The sequence below is a fragment of the Ctenocephalides felis genome, unplaced genomic scaffold, assembly GCF_003426905.1.
Source record: "Ctenocephalides felis isolate EL2017-DRISC unplaced genomic scaffold, ASM342690v1 CF-g0.4_SCAFFOLD_01170, whole genome shotgun sequence".
NCBI classification, from domain to species: Eukaryota; Metazoa; Arthropoda; class Insecta; order Siphonaptera; family Pulicidae; genus Ctenocephalides; species Ctenocephalides felis.
In genome coordinates, this window is record NW_020537324.1 from 44,406,043 (window position 1) to 44,426,166 (window position 20,124).

General features: G+C 30.2%; 1 protein-coding gene across 1 annotated transcript in view; it reads right to left on the reverse strand.

Annotated features, from left to right (window-relative positions):
* Positions 1–3,552: 3,552 nt before the first annotated feature.
* Positions 3,553–20,124, reverse strand: part of LOC113367286 (unconventional myosin-IXb) — a 66,935-nt gene continuing 50,363 nt past the window's right edge. The window contains exons 4-9 of the mRNA XM_026608904.1: positions 16,045–16,389; positions 15,399–15,649; positions 12,478–12,647; positions 10,318–11,823; positions 8,085–8,230; positions 3,553–3,837 (exon numbers count right to left, since the gene is read on the reverse strand). Of these exons, the coding sequence (XP_026464689.1) occupies positions 3,553–3,837; positions 8,085–8,230; positions 10,318–11,823; positions 12,478–12,647; positions 15,399–15,649; positions 16,045–16,389 (2,703 nt within the window). The remainder of the gene's footprint in view (positions 3,838–8,084; positions 8,231–10,317; positions 11,824–12,477; positions 12,648–15,398; positions 15,650–16,044; positions 16,390–20,124) is intronic.

The following is a 20,124-nucleotide window of genomic DNA, read 5'->3' on the forward strand; positions in this document are numbered from 1 at the left end:
TCATTAAGGGTAACATCTTGAAAATATTCTCTGAAAATTTCAAGTTGATCCGATGATTACTTTTTGAGTTATTGGACTTTTACCAGCGCGTTGACGCAAGTGGAGAGCTCGATACTTATACTCAAGATCATTCTCCCTCACCTCCTGATGTTTTAAACGCTTTCAAACCGATTTACGACGATCTCAACAATGATAATTTACTTTTAAGATGTGTAGTTCAAGATTAAATCCATAATCAGAAAAAATTAAAAGTTTCAACCAACTAGTGTAAAAAATATACCTAAAAACCGTGAATACTAGTTTTACTATCGTACAAATTGCTGAATGCATATACATAATTATCATTATTGATTATGGATACCCTAGAACCTAATTGTGGGTATAATTCCCATTGGTATGCTGAAAAATTGGATGCTGCACGTGTGAAAGTGGCAGATCAGCGCGCCAACGAGAACACTCAGGAGGCCAGAATGCTTTGTAGGCAACAGCAAATAGAAATTTTGGAAACTTGCACAATGACTGATAAACTATTATATGGCCCAGATATAGATGACTCGGTTTAAGTAATTCAATAATTCGAATTTCTGTACGTAAATCCAATGTGAAACTTTAAACGCGTTTTTCTCAAAACTATGTTTTTTGAAACGGTGACCACTGTAACTCGAAAACCACTTAGTAAATTTTAATGAAATTCATACAGCTTTTAGAATACATAATAAACTCGTGCCTGATCGAAGGATTTTTATTTTTTCAAAAATTTGAATTTTTTAAGACCAATTAACTATTGATTTTTAACCCCAAAATCTAGATTTTTTCTTTCTGACGCTGCCATTTTGTTAATTTTTGCAAAAAAAAGAAAACCTTCGATCCGGCGCGGGATTAACTATTCATAAAACTATTTTTTTAATTTGATTGATTTTAGATGAATCTCTAAGGAGTTATGATGGTCACCGCCAAGACCGTTTTTTGAAACAGGGTCAACAAAAACAGCTATAACTGTGGGAATATTGATTTTTTTTTTCTGAAATTTTTGTTACATCAAGTCAAAACATTGTATAATAAGGCTGTATTAATATTTTTGTAAAAAAACATCGTTTAATAACCAAAAAAAAATACTGAAAACACTCATTTTTTCGTGCCTGCAAGTACCCCTAACCCCTTAAAGTGAACTCATTACAATTATGTAACTGTGCAGGGAGTTGGTGATGCGCGTGCATCGAACTCTATTTTCCTGTTACATGTTACAACCACAGTAGTCGCAGCAACTTCTATTAACAGTTGATAAGGTTGGAAACATTAAAATAAAATATGTGCAATTAATAAAGCCAACTGAAAAAAAAAAAGAGATTTTATAAGCTGCACCTAGTATTGCTACTAATACCGAGCAGTAACATCTAAGATGTCTAAATATGAATCACTTAATTCAAATGAGATTGCAAAAGAACAGGTAATTGTTGCAGTAGCAATAATTGTTTTAAAGAAATCAGATCAACGTAAAACTGAAACATTCTGTGATACAGTTGTTAGCACGTTATTACCTACAAAATCGACCCGTGCAAAACAATCAATCAACACAAATGGTAAAGATGATGGAAACTGGACTTGAGGACTATGTGACCAGAAAAAGGAAACATTCGGGCGCAAAAATCAACTCATTGATGAAACGAATGTGAGTAGGGGGGCTAGGTTTGATTGTGCCAGGGTACGGTAGAGACAGCCGCCATAACAATTGACCGCATTGTTTTTAAAGAGTCAAAAAAAGTTTCTTCCTTCGTTTTTTTTTTAAATAACTATTTCTTATATACGGATAGATTTCTTTGTTGAATATTCTGCTAAATGTTGAACATTAGTAGTCAATTGCCTGCAATTAATTTTTACATACATAATAATACATTTAGTTCAGTCACAACCGTTGCGTTGCGTTTGTGACCATACTGTACTGAATATTTTAAGCGGCGCTTACTCGCTTCGATTTCACCTGTAAAACAATTATATATATATATATATATATATATATATATATCTACTCCTAAAAATATATACAATATAATTCTACGATAAGAATACTTTGAAACGTGAATATGTTTTTGCTAGTTCAATGGTCTTAATCTGAAATACAATTGCATATATTTTATATACGAGTACTTTAAACAAAATATATATAGATATGTAATCAATATTTTGAATTTATTAATTAAAATAAGTTTACATTAATCTACTTAACTTCATATTATTCATAAATTAATTTTGAATTTGCACATAAAAGTCTAACATTTCAAAAGTAAATAATTGATGGGTATATGTACAAGTTTAGACTACTTTTAAAATCTTATCTGATAATCCGTGCCTATTTGGGTTGATTTGATTTCATTTTATGACATTCATGAATTTTTCTTATATTCAATGCTTCAATTAGAGGCATGTCAAACTGTATTTTCTATTTATTGCTTTACATATATAGTTCCCAGTATATAGATGAGTTACTGGTTACTAATTGAGTATAAATATCCTTAATCCCTAATTTAATCAGGTATAAAATAATACATAAAAATATAAAAGCCAACTAGTATTTTTTATATAATAATACGAAAAATATAGATTAAAAATGTTAATAAAATTAATGTACAATTTTCCATTTGTACATATAGAAGTACGTGTGATATAATTTTTGTCCATAGATCAGTCAAATAATTTTAAATTGAATAATATTCTAAATTGTCCATAAGTCGTTAAAAGTTGTTCTAGGTTTTTTGGAAATATCCAAAACATGTTATATTTTAGAATTAATTGATATTATCATATCAAATGAAGGATTATTTAAAATTATTAATTAAAATTTTCGTTTAAAGACATGTTTGGCTTGATCACTTATAACGATCATCTTTATTAATATGTAAATGTCTAAACTAAGTTGATAAATGTTCTTATTTTTCTTTATGCCGTCAAATTTGCACATTTTTATTGCTTTTAAATTATCTATATATTTTTTGGCGTTTTGAATGTATTTGGATCTTTTTGTATTATGGCAATATCGTTTTTGAAACAGCGCGGTAGTGTTATATATAATGGATCTTAATTTGTTTTACCATATGTAGCTTTCATAAAATTTACTAATAATTTAAACATATAATAGAGAAACAAAATTATTGCGCATACATATATATATATATATATATATATATATATATATATATATATATAGAATTTTATGATATGAGTGGAACGAATATTAATTGTTTAATATGAACAAAACAGCACTCAGATTTGTTTAACACAACTTTATTTTATGATTACAGACGTTTCGAGACCATGGTAATATATCAAAAATTAAATGAAATTTAAATAAATTATTAAAGAATGTGTAGTATATAAGTAACTGTTTTTGAAATTACACTGAAGATGAGACACACCATGGTCTCGAAACGTCTGTAATCATAAAATAAAGTTGTGTTAAACAAATCTGAGTGCTGTTTTGTTCATATTAAACAATTAATATATATATATATATATATATATATATATATGTCAATATAGAAATATTATAATTTGTTATCAAGATATGAAGTTCTTTTTTACAAGCTCCATGAACTGGTAAGGTACATGTAACGTAACGTTATTATGTTCTACAATTAGGTGGCCTCTTCTATGTGAAGCGCCTATAACTAAGACAGAGTCACCTTTGCGCAGGACAACATTTGCAGAGTCCTTAGAGTTGTTGTTGTTGCTGACAAGCTCTTCCGGAAAAGTCATCTTCATAACTCGTGTTTGAGGGTAACCCAATTTACTATTTCCGGCTACAGTATACGACCGACTTGGTGGTACTGGTGGTGGTCTCTCCTGAAAATTTACCATAAACATGTAAATATGTTTATATATCTTAATATGGAATTTTCGAATCATAGAGTTGTTCACCACAATACTCCTTCGCAATGGATTGACTAATTTTTATAAAATTTTACAATCACGTTCAGTATAACTGAACATCATCGATTTTTCATACCACTTGATATCAAGGACTGGAAAGATTTTTTATAACTCATTTCTTTCGTTAAAAAACGCGTACAGAACTAAACTTTTACCCTCCTACTATATAACCCGATTTTGTAATAGTCATTTTAGTAATCAAATAATTTTTCGACTCGCTTTCGGGAATGAATGTTTCTCACCTATTGATTAGGATTTTCTCAAACTCATGCCAAATTAAATTTGACTGAAAAAAAATCATTGGCAAATTGCTGGAACTTCCCGTACCGTAATTAAACATCCGAAAAATTTAATTTAATAATTTCAAATAGATTATTTATTATAACTTATAGGTGCTTATTTTTATATTGAGCGACGAGAGTATTTTACAAACAACTTATGTATATGTTTATAAGAATTTTTTTTTAATTAGATTTTTATGATAATTTGAAAATTTAGAAATTTTTGAAATAATGCATTTTTTTTGAAAATTTCGAAATATCTTCAAATTTTTGTAAGAAATCGATTTTTTTAAATTTTGATTTTTTTTTGAAATTTTTCAAAATTTAGTATTTTTTTGAAAATTTTGATTTTTTTTATTTTTTTTTTAAATTACGAAGTTTTCTGTAAAAGCATTTTTTGCGCACCGTCTGCTCAACCAAAATGTTTTTTCAATTTATTTAATCGGATGATCCGTTCTCTCAAAAACTGCATAACCGTCTTTACAACTTTTTCTCTCCATACCTCCCAAACGGTTAGACGTGCCTTTTGCAAAAACCCGACCACCTTTGTTTGAACCTAATCAGCACGTCTCCTTACCAATACAAATCGAATGTTTTTTGAATTATTAAAATCGATTGATCGGTATTCCTGAAATCGTCGACAAAAATTTGTATTCCAAAACATTCAGAAACCTTTAAAACGTAAATATATATGAAAATTTTCATTTTCGATTTCCTTGCGATTTATATAACTTGCCCTACCAGAAATTAACTAAGGTTTGTCCACCACTAATTTTTGGAACCTATTTTTAAATTTAAATTTTCACCCTCTTACCTCAAACCTCTATTTCGTAATAGTCAATCGAATAATTTTTCATCGTGCTTTTAGTCGGTGAATGTTTCGCACTGAATTTTAGATTAGATTTTTCTTTAAAGGCGATTTATTTTTATCAAGAGTTGTACACATCTAACACTAATTTTTAATTTTTGAAGCCAATTATCTTTAAATTTTAATATTTCATAATGTGGTATTGAATATCAAAATTTGCCAATTCAATTTAAACTGGTGGTGTATGGCATCGTGCCTTAAGGCAAATTGCTGGAACTTACCTTACTGTAACGAAATGCTCGAGGAATATTCAATGTTTTCAAATAGATCATTATCAATACTGTAACATTTATTTATAAGAATTATATATACTGAATCGCAAAGTTGAAATTATTTGTTTAAAGAATATTAGAACTTTAGCCAGAATAAGAATTAAAATCTGAAATATTTTCGATATACAATTTAAAAAATGTGACAGAAAAAAAATTGAAACTAAATGTTTTTTAGATCATTCATATCGGATACTCCGTTCTCTCAAAAACTCGATTTGCATTTTCTACACTCTTTGCTCCGTATCTCCGTAACGGCTGGACCTGCCTTTGCCAAAAACTCAGCACATCTCCTTATCAATAGGAATCGAATGTTTTTTCGTTTGCTGGGTCAGCAATACATTTCCGAAACGGCTTGACCAATTTTTATCTCGTTTTGGAAAAGCAAAAAAAGTTCTAAAAATTTACATTTGTGATCAAAAATAATCATTAGACATATGAACATCAAATTTTCATTTATTTTATACAGATATTAATGGTAAGTTCAAATTTTGTTCCATTAGGTTTTATTTCTTTGGGTAATGAACGGGAAATTATCATGTTTGGAGTTCACTTGTAAAGATCAAACAAATCTCTTCGGCATTTCCGACAATATAAATCATCCCAATTAAATAATTCAAAAAACTTTTGTTTTGCAGTTACTGCAAGATATCATACTGATAAGATTTTGCAAAAGCCAGGTTTGCCATTCAGGAGTTCGGAGCAAAAAATGGCCATGCAGTTTATGACGGTAGGGTAGGGCGGGGCTAGTTGAGCATAGGGGCAAGTTGAGCAATCGAAATATCCCGAAAACTATTCACCATCCGTTTAGGCATTATATGGCGGAAAGATAGAGGTTTGGGAGAAATAAACATCCCGCGATTGCTAGTAGCCGCTGGACAAATGAGTGAGGCTCACGGGCGTTTTGTTTATTTTGAGACCAAAAAGTAAAAAAGTCATTCATCACGAGTTTTCGTCTGGTTTAGTCAAATGTTATTTATTTTTAACCAGGTAAATTTTATTCTTCCATATAATTATAGTACTTTTAATATGCACAGAGATTCTGGGTATAATTCTAACGGTTTTTTTAAAAACTCACTTTTATTTTGAAATTCCGAGTTGGGGTTAGTTGAGCATAGTTGCTAAACTTGTTCTGTCACTAAGACAATTACCATTAACTTCCAGAAATTGATTATTATTTTTAAGATTTAAGCTAAGTTTATGAATAATGATATAAAGAAATAATGATTTTAAACCAAAATACTGAATATAATGGAAAATAATTCTTAATTAATCGTTAATTATTCAAAGCAAATTACTATAAGTTTTGTTTTCTCTGTCAATAAAGACTATAAATATAGAACTGGTTATTAAAAGCTTATTTTATTTCATCACTAATCGACATTGAACCTATAATTTTATTATACTTCTTTACTGCTCAACTTGCCCCACCTATGGGGTACATTGAGCATACTTGACTTTTTGTATTTAAACAGCTGTAGCGTTTAAATTTTACTTATTACCAAAAACTAGTATTGACACTTTTGTTAAGCGATAAACAACAAATCCTTTAAGCCGTATAGCAATTTATTGAGACTTTTCATTGAGGAGCTACATCCGTTTAAGTAAAAATTTGCTCAACTAGCCCCGCCCTACCCTATGTTGATGTTGAAGAAATGAGAAGAAATTTTTTTTATGGGAAAGGCAAATCTTGCGAATTAGAAAATACAGAGAAAAAAGTTCTAAAACAGGCCTTAATTTATTTTTCAAAATAAAAAAAATTCTTCCAGAAGTTAAAAAAAAGAAAAGTTTTTTCAAATATTCTTTAAGAATAAAATTCAGAGTTAAGAATCATCATATTTTAATTGTATAAAATTCATGAAATAACTGTCCTACGGAAATTTATTAAAACTTGAAATAATAAGCTACAATATTTGGACATTGAAGCACATGTCTGTGCACTGTGCACTTAATCGATTAAGCAGAACAATAATTTACTAATTATTTGCAGAGTTATAAATCGGTTAATTGTTTCTACTGACACCACATTGCAAACTAAATATGCTTTTTGCATCTTCATAACCATAGTTAGGTTAGATTGTTTATTATAATCTATTAAGTATTCTTGATTATATATTTTTGAATCTCGTTTTGGCGCCCCCTAAATCGTGCGCCGGAATTTTTTGCATGCATCGCATTCTAAGTAGAACCGGCCCTGATTACAGATATTATAAATGTGTTTGAGAGATAATTGGAAATCACAATGTTTAGATCTAAGTGAAAGCGAAAACTTTATTTTTAACCAATTAAGGTTGAGGGCGAGCAATCCTTAATAAAAATAAAATGTTTTTTATCCAAATATTCAAGCTTTTCCATAAGCTGGAGAAAACTGCAATAAAAATTATTAAGAAATCCTTATGCCGCTTTCGCTAACTGAAAGTGGGATAAAAAATGATTGAACCACTAAAATGACTATTACAAAACAAAGGTTTTTTAATTAAAAATTATTAGAAGGATGGTAAAAATATGGTTTAAAGTATTATAAAAAATATATATACAAAAATTTCAAAAGCAATTGACAAAAAGTGTCAGTGGTGGACAACTCTTTAAAAAACAACCTAATTATAAGTAAAATTAAAGGTTTTTTACGTCTACGTTTTCTAAAGTTTTTATATAATGTTGACTACGATACGGGAAGTTCAATCAATTTGCTTTAATGCACAATGCCACGAACCACCAGTTTTTTATATATTATATACACACCAGGTCGAGTCCAAATAAGGTACACGTCTGTTGAACAACCTTAGTGTCGCACTTGTCTGCCGGATCAGGTGGAGGGGTACCAGCAATCGGCTGTGGTCTTGGCCTACCAGATCCTGTATTGCCAATACATCCAGCTGAACGTTCAACTGCGAATATTACAATATATATAATAAATTAATTAAATAAAATAATAAAATATAATTCTTTTTTTTAATTAAATAATCATGAATAATAATAGCTATTCAGCAAGCGCAATGTATGCCTCGCACATAGACGCTGCGCACAATATTTTTTTTTTTTACGTGAACGGTCGTTTCACACAACGTACTGAACCGTTGTCCTTTGTAGTCAAAAATAGGTTGCCCGTATAATTAGAAGACCTCAATAACACAAATTATATTCAAAGACAGAACCTTGAAGAAAAAGTTCATACTTAAAGCACTCTTTTTATTAAACAATTCATTTTCAGACTCCAAAGGTTTAAAAAATATCAAAGAGGATTATCAAATTCGAGGAAGAAAAGTCCCCTGAAAACATGGCTAAGGCTAAGAGATCAGTGATTTGTACAACGACACAATTACCTATCATTTTATATTTACTGCCGATATTACTTCCACAACAAAGTCCATTAACACCAAAAACACCAGACAATAATCCCTAACACCGCAAAGTTCGTACGTTCTATAATCTAGATCAGAGGCTCCCGATCAACTTTAGATGCGCCCTCGGTTAATGTAAATGTATGATAACCTTAGCGCAAATCAATTTCACATTTTCCAAATATAAGGCATATTGTTGAAAGTCTAAAAATAAATATAGAAAATTTTACTACTACATCATATTTAGAAGTTATAGACAAATTGGCAGAAGAGTTTTGTTCAAGATTTCAAGATTTCGCAGCACTAAAACCCGTTTTGGGATTTTTTTTATAAACCCTTTATTTTATATAAAGTTGCCGAAGATGATTTTCTGCAAAGTGTTTCAGTGTATTTCGAAATTAGTAATATCGAAGACGTGGAGTTAGAAATAATAAACTTGCAAAATGATATTATTTTAAAAGCACATAGTAATATTAAAATGTTTTGGAATTGAGTCGATGAAAATAAGTATCCTATTTTAAGGAAATGTGCGCTAAAAATTTTCTCATATTGTGCAACAACATACAATTGCGAGTCTTTGTTTTCAAATATGAAATATTTCACACAAGTTTCACACTAAATTATATGTATATAATTAGGTATTATTAGATAATACTCTTCTTTTATCGATGTACTGAATGTTCGTAATGTATATATTATACTATGCTAAGAGAATAAAGTTATGAAAAATCTTTTTTTTTTCATACCGATGCGCCCTCGGTAATTTTCAGATTTAGTTTTGCGCTCTTAACGGCAATCAGGTTGCCGACCCCTGACCTAGATTATTAAAATATAATATATTCATAATGTTCTATAACATTCATTCCGTCCTGGTGGTATATCTCCAAATCACGCGGAATCCTGATTGGTCACAGACACATGTGACCTCGCGCGGATCGGACACTATATGGACCCGACCGCCAGCCGTTACATGTACAATATATATCATATATATACCATATATATATATATATATATATATATATATATATATATATATATCTTGATAGTTTTTTCGACGTTAAAACATATTTCAAAGTAACTGGCAGCCCATTCGTCGAAATAAAAAAGGTATAAAGTATAAAAACTTTTATTTATACGTTTCGACACAAGATGCGTGTCATCATTCAGCAACACAGGACAAAAACACTCAACAAAAATTTATTTTAAAAAATTAAACTTAATAACATATTAGAGAAAAAAACATTTTTTAGAAAAAAATTATGTCGAGTCTAGATGCTCGGTATGGGCGTGCTTCTAGCTTCACAATGATGTATTTCATAACTTTTAGTAAAATTAGTTTTCAAATCTTTTAGTTATACATAATTTTTTTCTAAAAAATGTTTTTTTCTCTAATATGTTATTAAGTTTAATTTTTTAAAATAAATTTTTGTTGAGTGTTTTTGTCCTGTGTTGCTGAATGATCTCACGCATCTTGTGTCGAAACGTATAAATAAAAGTTTTTATACTTTATACCTTTTTTATTTCGACGAATGGGCTGCCAGTTACTTTGAAATATATATATATATATATATATATATATATATATATATATTATAGCTTTATATTAAATCAAAAGATTTTTTTATTCTTACCCAATGATTTAGGCTTGGAATGTTCATTGGTTATAGAATTAGTGATGTGAACATCCCTTTCTCTTTTCAATGCTATCCACCTTCTTCTCAATCTCCAACCTCGCCACAAAGATTGTATCATTGTCGCACTATCATTTCTTGTTTTAGATCTCAAATTCTCTAAATATTGTCTAATTCCTTCACTTAGAAATATATGTCTTTTTCCTAAATCCCACCCCATTGAAACAATTTTCTCTTTCTTTTCAATTGCGTCTATCGCATAACGCATTATCGATTTGCAATCATCAATGGCATTATCTTCTTCCCTGCATAATTCATTGAATGGTGCAAGTAAACGATATCTCGAAATAAAAGCTTTGAATCTCATTCGATGTGGATATCCACTAGCCATCAAATTTACAGTTTCCAACACTTGTAAATATCGAATTTGTTTCATTACAGATCTTTTCTCAAACTTGGATGATGCTTCAGTAGCATTACTACGAATACACCTTACAAAGTGGGGCCTAGCGTGCACAAGTGTTCGCAGTAAGTTATCCAGACGTGTGTGAAAATCTTGTGTCAATGTAGATATCGGTTCATCACCATTTGATAAGTCAGTATGAGATGTAGGAGATATTCTGAAACTTATACCCCGAGGAACAATATCTAGTGAATACAACGCTTTCAGTTCGCTGCCAAAGAGGTGACTTGCAAAACCAAAGTCACAAGTGTGCTTATGAAAAGTAGCTACAAGATCATCAGGTACTACATCTTTATTAATGTCAAGAAAATCTGTAGCGTCATAAATAACTTTCCCAGCAAAATGTTGTATTCCGAACAAACGCGGCTCTAATGGTTTAGGTTCGAATAATCTATCATTCTGCTTATGCTGCACTTTAACCTTAGCAATGTAAGATTCAGCTGTTCCCCTTATAGAACATTCCACATCCAGCATACTTAATAATCCTGTTCTTAGCGAAGAAATTAAATCTATGCATGGCACATTATCTACATAATCAACTTCAATATCACATTGTATATTTTCATCCCTACAAGATTCGACACTACTTTTAAATATATGAGTATTATAAAAATGCTGCATGGTTTCAGCACAAAGGTTTATACATAAATGTTCCAATTGACTTGATTTTGGTTCTTCAAATCCAAACATATCAAGAATACCAATAAATCCATCCGTAGCATGACGAACAGCGTTATTGAGGGCTACCATAGATTTTGAACCAGAGTTTCCACCTACAGTGCTAGCATGCTGACTTGTGACCTCAGCTTGATTATGTACACTTTCATTTGAATCTGAACTCAAAGTTCCCAACGTTGATCCTAATCGTTTTAGACTGTTTGCACGTCTCACAATAGTTGCTACGGTGCGACAATATAAAGCTTTAGCCAAAGAATCTTTTGTCATATTAGACATGTTTGCATCACAAACAGATTTTATAAGTTGCCCACGGGCATTATGCGTTCTAGATGTAAGGCCTCGAAAAAGTGATGGTCCCGGAACGCCTAAAATATATTCAAATAAATTAATCATATATATAAGAGTTACAAATACAATCAATACAATTACTTATTTCAAATGATGGTCGTAAGCGCAACCTTTAACGATCGAGAAAATTTGACACATTTAAATGAAATATGACTAGAATGTATTACAAAAGTCATGTCATTTTTCAGTTTTTATTTCTTAACTGAAAATTATTAATTATAATATTATCAACAATTTTACCATTTTACAATCCTTATTAAATGCGACAACTTTTGATGAAACTTGTTAGCACACTTTAAACTTTTTGGTTTACTAGTTTACGGAAACGTATACTCTTTCAAAAAATGCCGTAACAACTATTTTTATATTTCCGTAATATTATTTAAACCTAATAAAAATAATAATTGTACTTTAGAACTTTCAATTCATTCTATACTCTAGTCTAAACACAACCAAAAAATTTAATTTACATAAAGAGTTACGAACTTTTTTTATAAATCATTTTGAGCAATCAGCCTTTATACATAATGCAATGCTTCATTCGAAAAAAATTATATGTAACACAAAATAAAATATTTTTAGATTAAATACAATCATTTATCTGTACTCAAAATACTGACGTATGTATTTATAAATACGTTTATGTTTCAACTATTAGATATGACAATTACCTAACAAGTTCGCTACTGAATTGAGTTCAGTTTCGCCTTTAACCGATACTTCTAAAGATTTACCATCCACAAATATTACATTTCCCAAGAGCAGCACTGCCGAAAGAACTCTCACCACATCTAAAAACGGTATTCCGAGGACACTCAGACAAGCCTTCCAAGCTTGAAACCTGGAAAAGACATTGCAATTAGTAAGCTAAGTACTAAATACATTATCATATAATAATTAAATAAAACTATTTGTGCGTGGCGTCGTGTGTTAAGGCAAATTGTTGGAACTTCCTAAGCCGAAATGAAATATTTGAGGTATTAAAAGTTTTCAAATAGATTATTATAAAAACTGTAACTTTCATTATTCGTATTTTATAGACAAAACATAAGGGCTTTTAAATACGACAACGATAAATAAACAAAACTTATGGGCCAATTCCGTATAAAACAAGCAAGTAGAATGCCATGATAACCTCACCTTCGTAATGCGCATTTGTAACATACTGTTTTATGTTATAAATGTAAAATGCATTATCGTACAACAATTAGATAGACATTTTCACAGTTTTTACTATCAAGAAACAAGCATAACATAGCGTTGCCATAACAATGCTATGTTATTTACTGTGGTTACTGCATAATTACCCTTTTAATCAACTGAAGTTAGAACAATCAACTTTATTTCATATTTCTAAGAATTAATGAACTGAATTGTTGAAATTATTTTTTGAAGCGTATAATTTAATTCGAATTATTTTTGATGTTCAAATATTGTTTTTTGGAAAATAAATAAAAAAATTGTTTTAATTTTTGAAATTAAAAAAAATTTTTTTTGCTTTTTTCAAAAACTATTCGTTTCTTCACACTGTTAACATAATCAAAATGTTTTTTGATTCAATCAAATCGGATGTTTCGTTTACTTAAAATTACAAATTTTTGTATATTTTTAACTTCCCGTAGAGCAAGTTATAGTGATCGCAAAAAAATCGAAAATGAAAATTTTTATATATCTTTACGTTTCAAACGTTTCTGAATATTTTGGCATACCTTAGAAAAAATGGATGTATGTGTGTTTGTGTGCGTGTGTGTGTGTGCGGATACAAATTTTCGTCGACGATTTCGGGAACACCGATCAACCGATTTAAATAATTCAAAAAACATTCGATTCGTACTGATAACGAAAAGTGCTGATTAGTTTTTGGCAAAGGCTGGTCTAGCGGTTCCGAAGATACGGGGCAAAAAGTGCCAAAAATTTTAATAATTCAAGAAACATTTACATTTTACTTGTATTAACAAGATAAAGAATTGATGAAATTTTTATAAAGGCAGGTCTAGCGGTTTCGGAGATTTAATGAAAAAAGTAAAAAAATGCCATTTGGCGGTCAAAAATGATCATTAGACATATGCACATCAAATTATCAGATATTTCATAGAAATTTTAACAATAAGTATAAATTTTGTTTACATTCCTATGGGTACAGTACCAATGTTAATCCGCTAGACGGGACGCGGCACTTACGCGCTTCTACATCTCGTCTCTATGCAGTTAAAGCAGTACGATTGCTTTGAAAAAAAGTTCAGAATTTCTAAAATATGTCAAAATAAAGAAAACATTTTTTTTTTTAAATTTTTTTTTCAAAAAAAGTAATTTTTTGTCAAAATTATAGTTTCCCAAAAATCTAATTTTTTCGAAGTAATTTTTTTTTCAAAAATGTTAATCGTTTTTAAATAAATAATAATTTTTGGTACGGGAAGTTCCAGCAATTAGCCTTAAGGCACGATGCTAAGCGCCTCACTAGTTTAGGTTTGTATCTGCAAAACGGCTCGACCTGCCTTTGCCAAAAACTAATCAGTTCGTCTTTACATAAGCATCACAAAGATGTGCAAATTATGTTCTTCCCCGATCGAGATTCATGAGAATTACTGCGTTTTTACATTTACAGTTCATTGATATGAGATCATACAATGTAATGAGATTTATGGCGTAGTGATTATTATATTATATTATATTATAGTTGTTAATATTAACTAAGACTGAGTATATATATATATACAGGGCCGGTCCCGAGGTCCTCAGCGCCAGATGCAAGATTTGTTCTAGCGACCCCCCCCCCCAATAGTTTTAACTGTTTTAACATTTATCATTAAAATTATATAAATATTTACCTAACTTTTTGAAATTGATTTTTAATCATTCTGGATATACTACACAAAAAATTAGATATAATCTAAAAGCGTATAAAATACATTGATTTTAATTTTATTTAGAAAATCAAAGCGATTTGCGGGTTGAACATGATCAAATATTTTATATTTTGAAGTATTTTTAACATTTTTAAACATAACACTCGTATTTTATTTTGGATTTTTTAAAATTTTATTTTAATTTATTTTTTCATTATTAACAATATTCAAAATTGCAACATAAACTTCTCCTTATTGATAACGTAAGAGACGAATTGTATTTATCTTTACTTTCCCATCAGATTCAGATTATCAGATTATTGTTTCAAAGTTATATTTTTAACGTATTTTAGATGATGCAAAGAATTTATTTATTTTCTGAACTATATTGAAAACAAAACACAATTACTTTTGTATCTGCATTATTTCTGCTTAGTTAATAATTAGATTTAGTATGGACACCACTAGGTATAAAAAAAGCTCACGATTTTTGTTTCTAAGTACATTTTGCTTTCATGTTTCATATTTGCTCCATTTCCATAAGCCTTTATTATAATCTATTAAGTATTCTAGATTCTATATTAAAAAATATATAAATAATGTATTATAAATTTCATTTCCGAATCTCGTTTTGGCGCCCCTTAGGGCGTGCGCCCGCATTTTTCGCATTCATCGCGTGCAAGGCAGGACCGGCCCTTTATATATATATATATATATATATATATATATATATATATTACGCTTACCTTTCAGAATCTTCTTTTTGATTTTGATGCGTATCGAAGGCCTGTAGATAACGTAAATTTGTTGGGTTATATCCATCCAAATTGAATCGAATACGCTCCTCTCTAGAAAGCCCAGCCAGCATTTGATAAAATATATGATAGTTTTTTTCTTGTGGCAATGATCGAATAACTCGAGTTTGGTCCAAAAAGTAACAGTGAATCTTGGTTCGGTATAAAGCACCATCTGTTACTTGAACTTCAATGAATTGTCCCTATTTTAAATAGATTACGACATCAAATAAAAAATGTTTATTATTTTTAATTTTTGTTAAATTATTATATCATTTTAATCATTGAATTTCTTTTTTCTTTCGCTGTTTATAATTAGTTTTTAACTTCACTTTTTCTGTTAATTCAATTGTATAACCACTGATGATGACGTAGAATTTTACGTCGATATATATATATATATATATATATATATATATATATTAAATTTTTTTATATAATTTTGATGTTGAAATAAAAATGTTTTAAAGTCATACAAATTTTTTTTAATTGATGTATTGCCCTGAAAACTGAATATCATATATATATATATATATATATATATATATATATATATATGTGTGTGTGTGCACTATGTGAGTTTAAATGTTATACTTACTATGCGGCTGGATTCAGAATTTGTGGTAGTTTTAGCAGAGCCTAAAGATCGAAGAACTGTAAAAGCTGCAGCGAGGTGCTTGAAAGCATCAGTCTCCGGACCTCCGCCAGCTATTTCAAAAAGTTGTCGCAATAACAGCATACTCGTATAAGTCTTGCCCGATCCAGATGTACCAGACAGAATAATGGCCTGCGGGTATCCAGTTTCGCTTTGCTGTCGCACTGCTTCTTGCACCACCCGTCGAAGTTGTGGCGCGAGATGCACATTTCTGGTACTGGTCAGCGTTAAACAATTGCCTACGTCATTATATGAGTTCACTGCCACCAAAATAGGACCGATGTTAGTCTACCAAAAAATTATTTTCATATTAGATTTATTCCCTCAGTAATAATCAAACTCATTCAAGAAAATTAATAGAGATGATACCATTTGCTAAAGCATAAATTATGATAATTATGCTTAATAATTAAATGTAAAAATTTGATTTCGCAACTTGAAAATCAGTTTCCTTATGCTTATAAATTGTTCAATTAATATTATTGTGACATATAATGAAATATTAAAATCACTTTAACGTTAGAATATTAACCTATTCCGCAGCAAATTTCCTCGAATTCTATTGCTCGTATTGCTACGGACCTGCTATTTATAAAAATTTATAAATTAGCAGCCGTAGAAAAATAGCTCTCGTTTTAAACCTATGATATGTATTTACATCAATACTGTACGCAAATGCGTCATAATGTACCTTCAAAAATAAAAATCTAATAAGTATTGATATTATTAAAAGGAGATGTACCTTGACACAACTTTAAACTCATCACATAATCCTTTACATTATTTTTACTCATTTTTCACAATATTTATCCGATCAACTAATAGCAAATTTTCAAAAATCAACATTTTTTATAATTGAACCAGTTTCCGTAGGACTTCAATGGTTTAGTTAGTATGTTCATTAAGACCAAGTACTCTATCGTCATACCAAGTAAATCGTCTAATTTTAATTTATCGTTTAATCGTCTAATTTTCTCAAAATTTGATGATTTTTTAAAATTAAACTACTAGTCGTAAGACCGTAATATTTCAATAAGTTATATAACACCGTGATATATATCGCCAAATAAAGTTCCATAAAAATCTTAAATGTTTCAACTGTTAATTACAAGAAAACGGCTCGGTAGATTTTCACCTAAAACTGATCAGTATCATTCTCAACTAATAGCTTTCGAACAGTTTTTGATTTTTTTAAATCGATTCGGTAGTATGAGCTTAAATGTGGACGAAAAGTTTAACACTTTTTTTCAAATTATAAAAAAACGGTTTGGCAGATTGTCGCATAAAACTGACAAACGATAGTCATTGAGATACATCAAATGGATTTTTAATTTCTGAAATCAGTTCAGGCGTTTTTGAGAAAGCCCGGCCGATCACTACCAAAAACTAATCAGCACGATTCCCAACCAATATCTTTCGAATGGTTTTTAAATTTTCAAAATCGATTCAGAATTGCGGGCTAAAACGTGAACAAAATTTTTTTCACTTTTTTGCTATTTATAAAGAAATGGCTTGGCCGATCATCGCACAGAACTGACAAACAATAGTCCTCATCGAGGTGCATCGAATGGCTTTTAAATTTTTGAAATTGGTTCAGCCGTTTTTGAGAAAACGTCTATTTACGGCAAAAAATCTGTTTACATACACACACACATACTTTACCCAAATTTGGTCTCATTCGATTCAGAATGGCTTGAAACGTCGAAAAACATAAAGTTAGCAAATCGGATTTTTTTATGAAAGCATAAACTTCTCCTTCGGGAAGTTAATAAAATATTATTCTGTTAAATTGTATGTGTTTGAGATCAAACAAGAGCAGCAAATAAATGAAATTATAAATATTATTAATAACATATAAAAGAAGTATAATTTAAAAAATATAAGTATGTGTAAACTATCTTTATAACTTAGGACTATGAAAAGTTTGTAATGGTCGATTCGTAGACTAATAACTGAATATACGCATTTAAAGCGTGGTAAAACCGTTTTAGAAAATAATATAAAGAGTATGATAACTAATAGCAAGACACTTGTACGAACAAGAATGATAACAGAACAGAATTTCTTCTACTACGTTTATCATTAATTTTTTACCAGCAATTCGAGTACCGTTGCAGAGTTTTGGCTGATTAAGATTTCGCGAGAGGATAAGTGGCGCATCAATTTTCCATTTTGACGTGTGTGGTTTTAACTTTAGCAGATCAAGTAAATTTGAAAATACCGTTGGATAGTTAATTTCTTCATCTGCTCACACAATGGACTTATAAGTACATCAGCTGATCATTTTTCAAATGGAAACGCAATTCGTACTGCAATGCAATGTGGCGCAATATTGTTGAATATGAATAATTGAGGTGCAAGCATTTGTTAACTTTCCTTAAGGTAGTTATAGTAATGGGCCAAAAATCGAAAATAAAATTTTTTGCATTTCTTGACGTTTTGAAGGTTTTTGAACATTTTGACATACCTCAGAAAAAATGGATGTGTGTATGTGTGTTTTGTATGTACGCATTTTTTCGTCCACGTTTTCGCGCGCATGGATCAACCGATTTGAATGGTTCAAACAACATTCGATTCCTTTTGAAAGGGAGATGTGCTGATTAGTAGGGATAGTTCTATCTCATGAATATCATATTATCTCTGAAAATCCATCTCCAAACACTTCTTGTGTGTCACGTGACTTTTCGTTTGCGTTCTATTTGCTCATAACTACAAAAATTTAAAAACAATTTACTTTTGCTCGATATGACCACCTTTAGCTTTGACTACGGCCTTTAGATGGTCCAAAAATAAATCGCATTTGGCCGAATGTAGCAATTGGTTGCACTTCGAGTGCCGGACCCTGTACATTACAAAAATTTTTAGTTTTAAAATTAAAAACAAAACATGTCAGTTAATATTGTTTATTTTCTATATTTATTTATATGTAATGTATGATTGGTTTTTCTATATGTATTTATTGATAAAATGATTTTTCTTGGTGTGGTATGTATATATTTAATTATTTTAAATATAAAGTTAATTTTTTTTTTTTTTAAACTTTATAAATATTTTTAGATACTGTTAACAAAGGATTGCTGAATGATGACACACAATCTGTGTCGAAACGTATATTATAAATAAATATTTATATTTATTTGTTTCTTTTATTTCGACAACTGGCTGAAAATCATTATTCAATATCTTCTTCTTATATATATAAAAATAAGTCGGGTTTTCCTTCCTGACGAAATAACTCTAGAACGCACGAACCGATTTCGACAATTTGCATTCGTTGGAAAGGTCTCGGGCTCCGCAAAGTTTATAGCTAAGAAAATTAGTTGTGCATGGCATCGTGCCTTAATGCAAGCTGCTGGAACTTCACGCACCGTAATTAAAAATTAGTAATAAAAATAATCAATAACTGTTTTAAATAATTTCAAATAGATTATCTTTTATATATATAAAAATAAGTCCGGTTTTTCTTCCTGACAAAATAACTCCAGAACGCACGAACCGATTTCGACAATTTTGCATTCGTTCGAAAGGTCTCGGGCTCCGCAAGGTTTATAGCTAAGAAAATTAGTTGTGCATGGCGTCGTGCCTTAATGCAAGCTGCTGGAACTTTACGCACCGTAATTAAAAATTCGAGTAATGACATTAGTGAGAATTATCAGAATTATGCTTGGTAAGTGATTATTATTCTTTGCGGCAAGAATTGCTGGCGATTTGGTGACATACCGAAGATTCTGACTGGTCTTCCGTTTGACTTCAAACGATTGCAATATTCAGTTCGCCTTGCGTTCGCAATAACATGTCGCAAGGCCAATTGCTTAGTGTTTGCGGGATAAATTTCAAATAGATTATTTAGAAAATCATTGTTTTTCACATGGGCAGTTATACGTTACCTGTTCACAAGTTGGAAAACCATCCGCTTTGTTTGTGTTAACGTCAGACCAAAAAACAAAAAATGTGGTTTACCAAAGATCACTTCCATAAATGGATAATTTGCGGGTTCACTTTCATTTACTTAGAGAAGTTCAA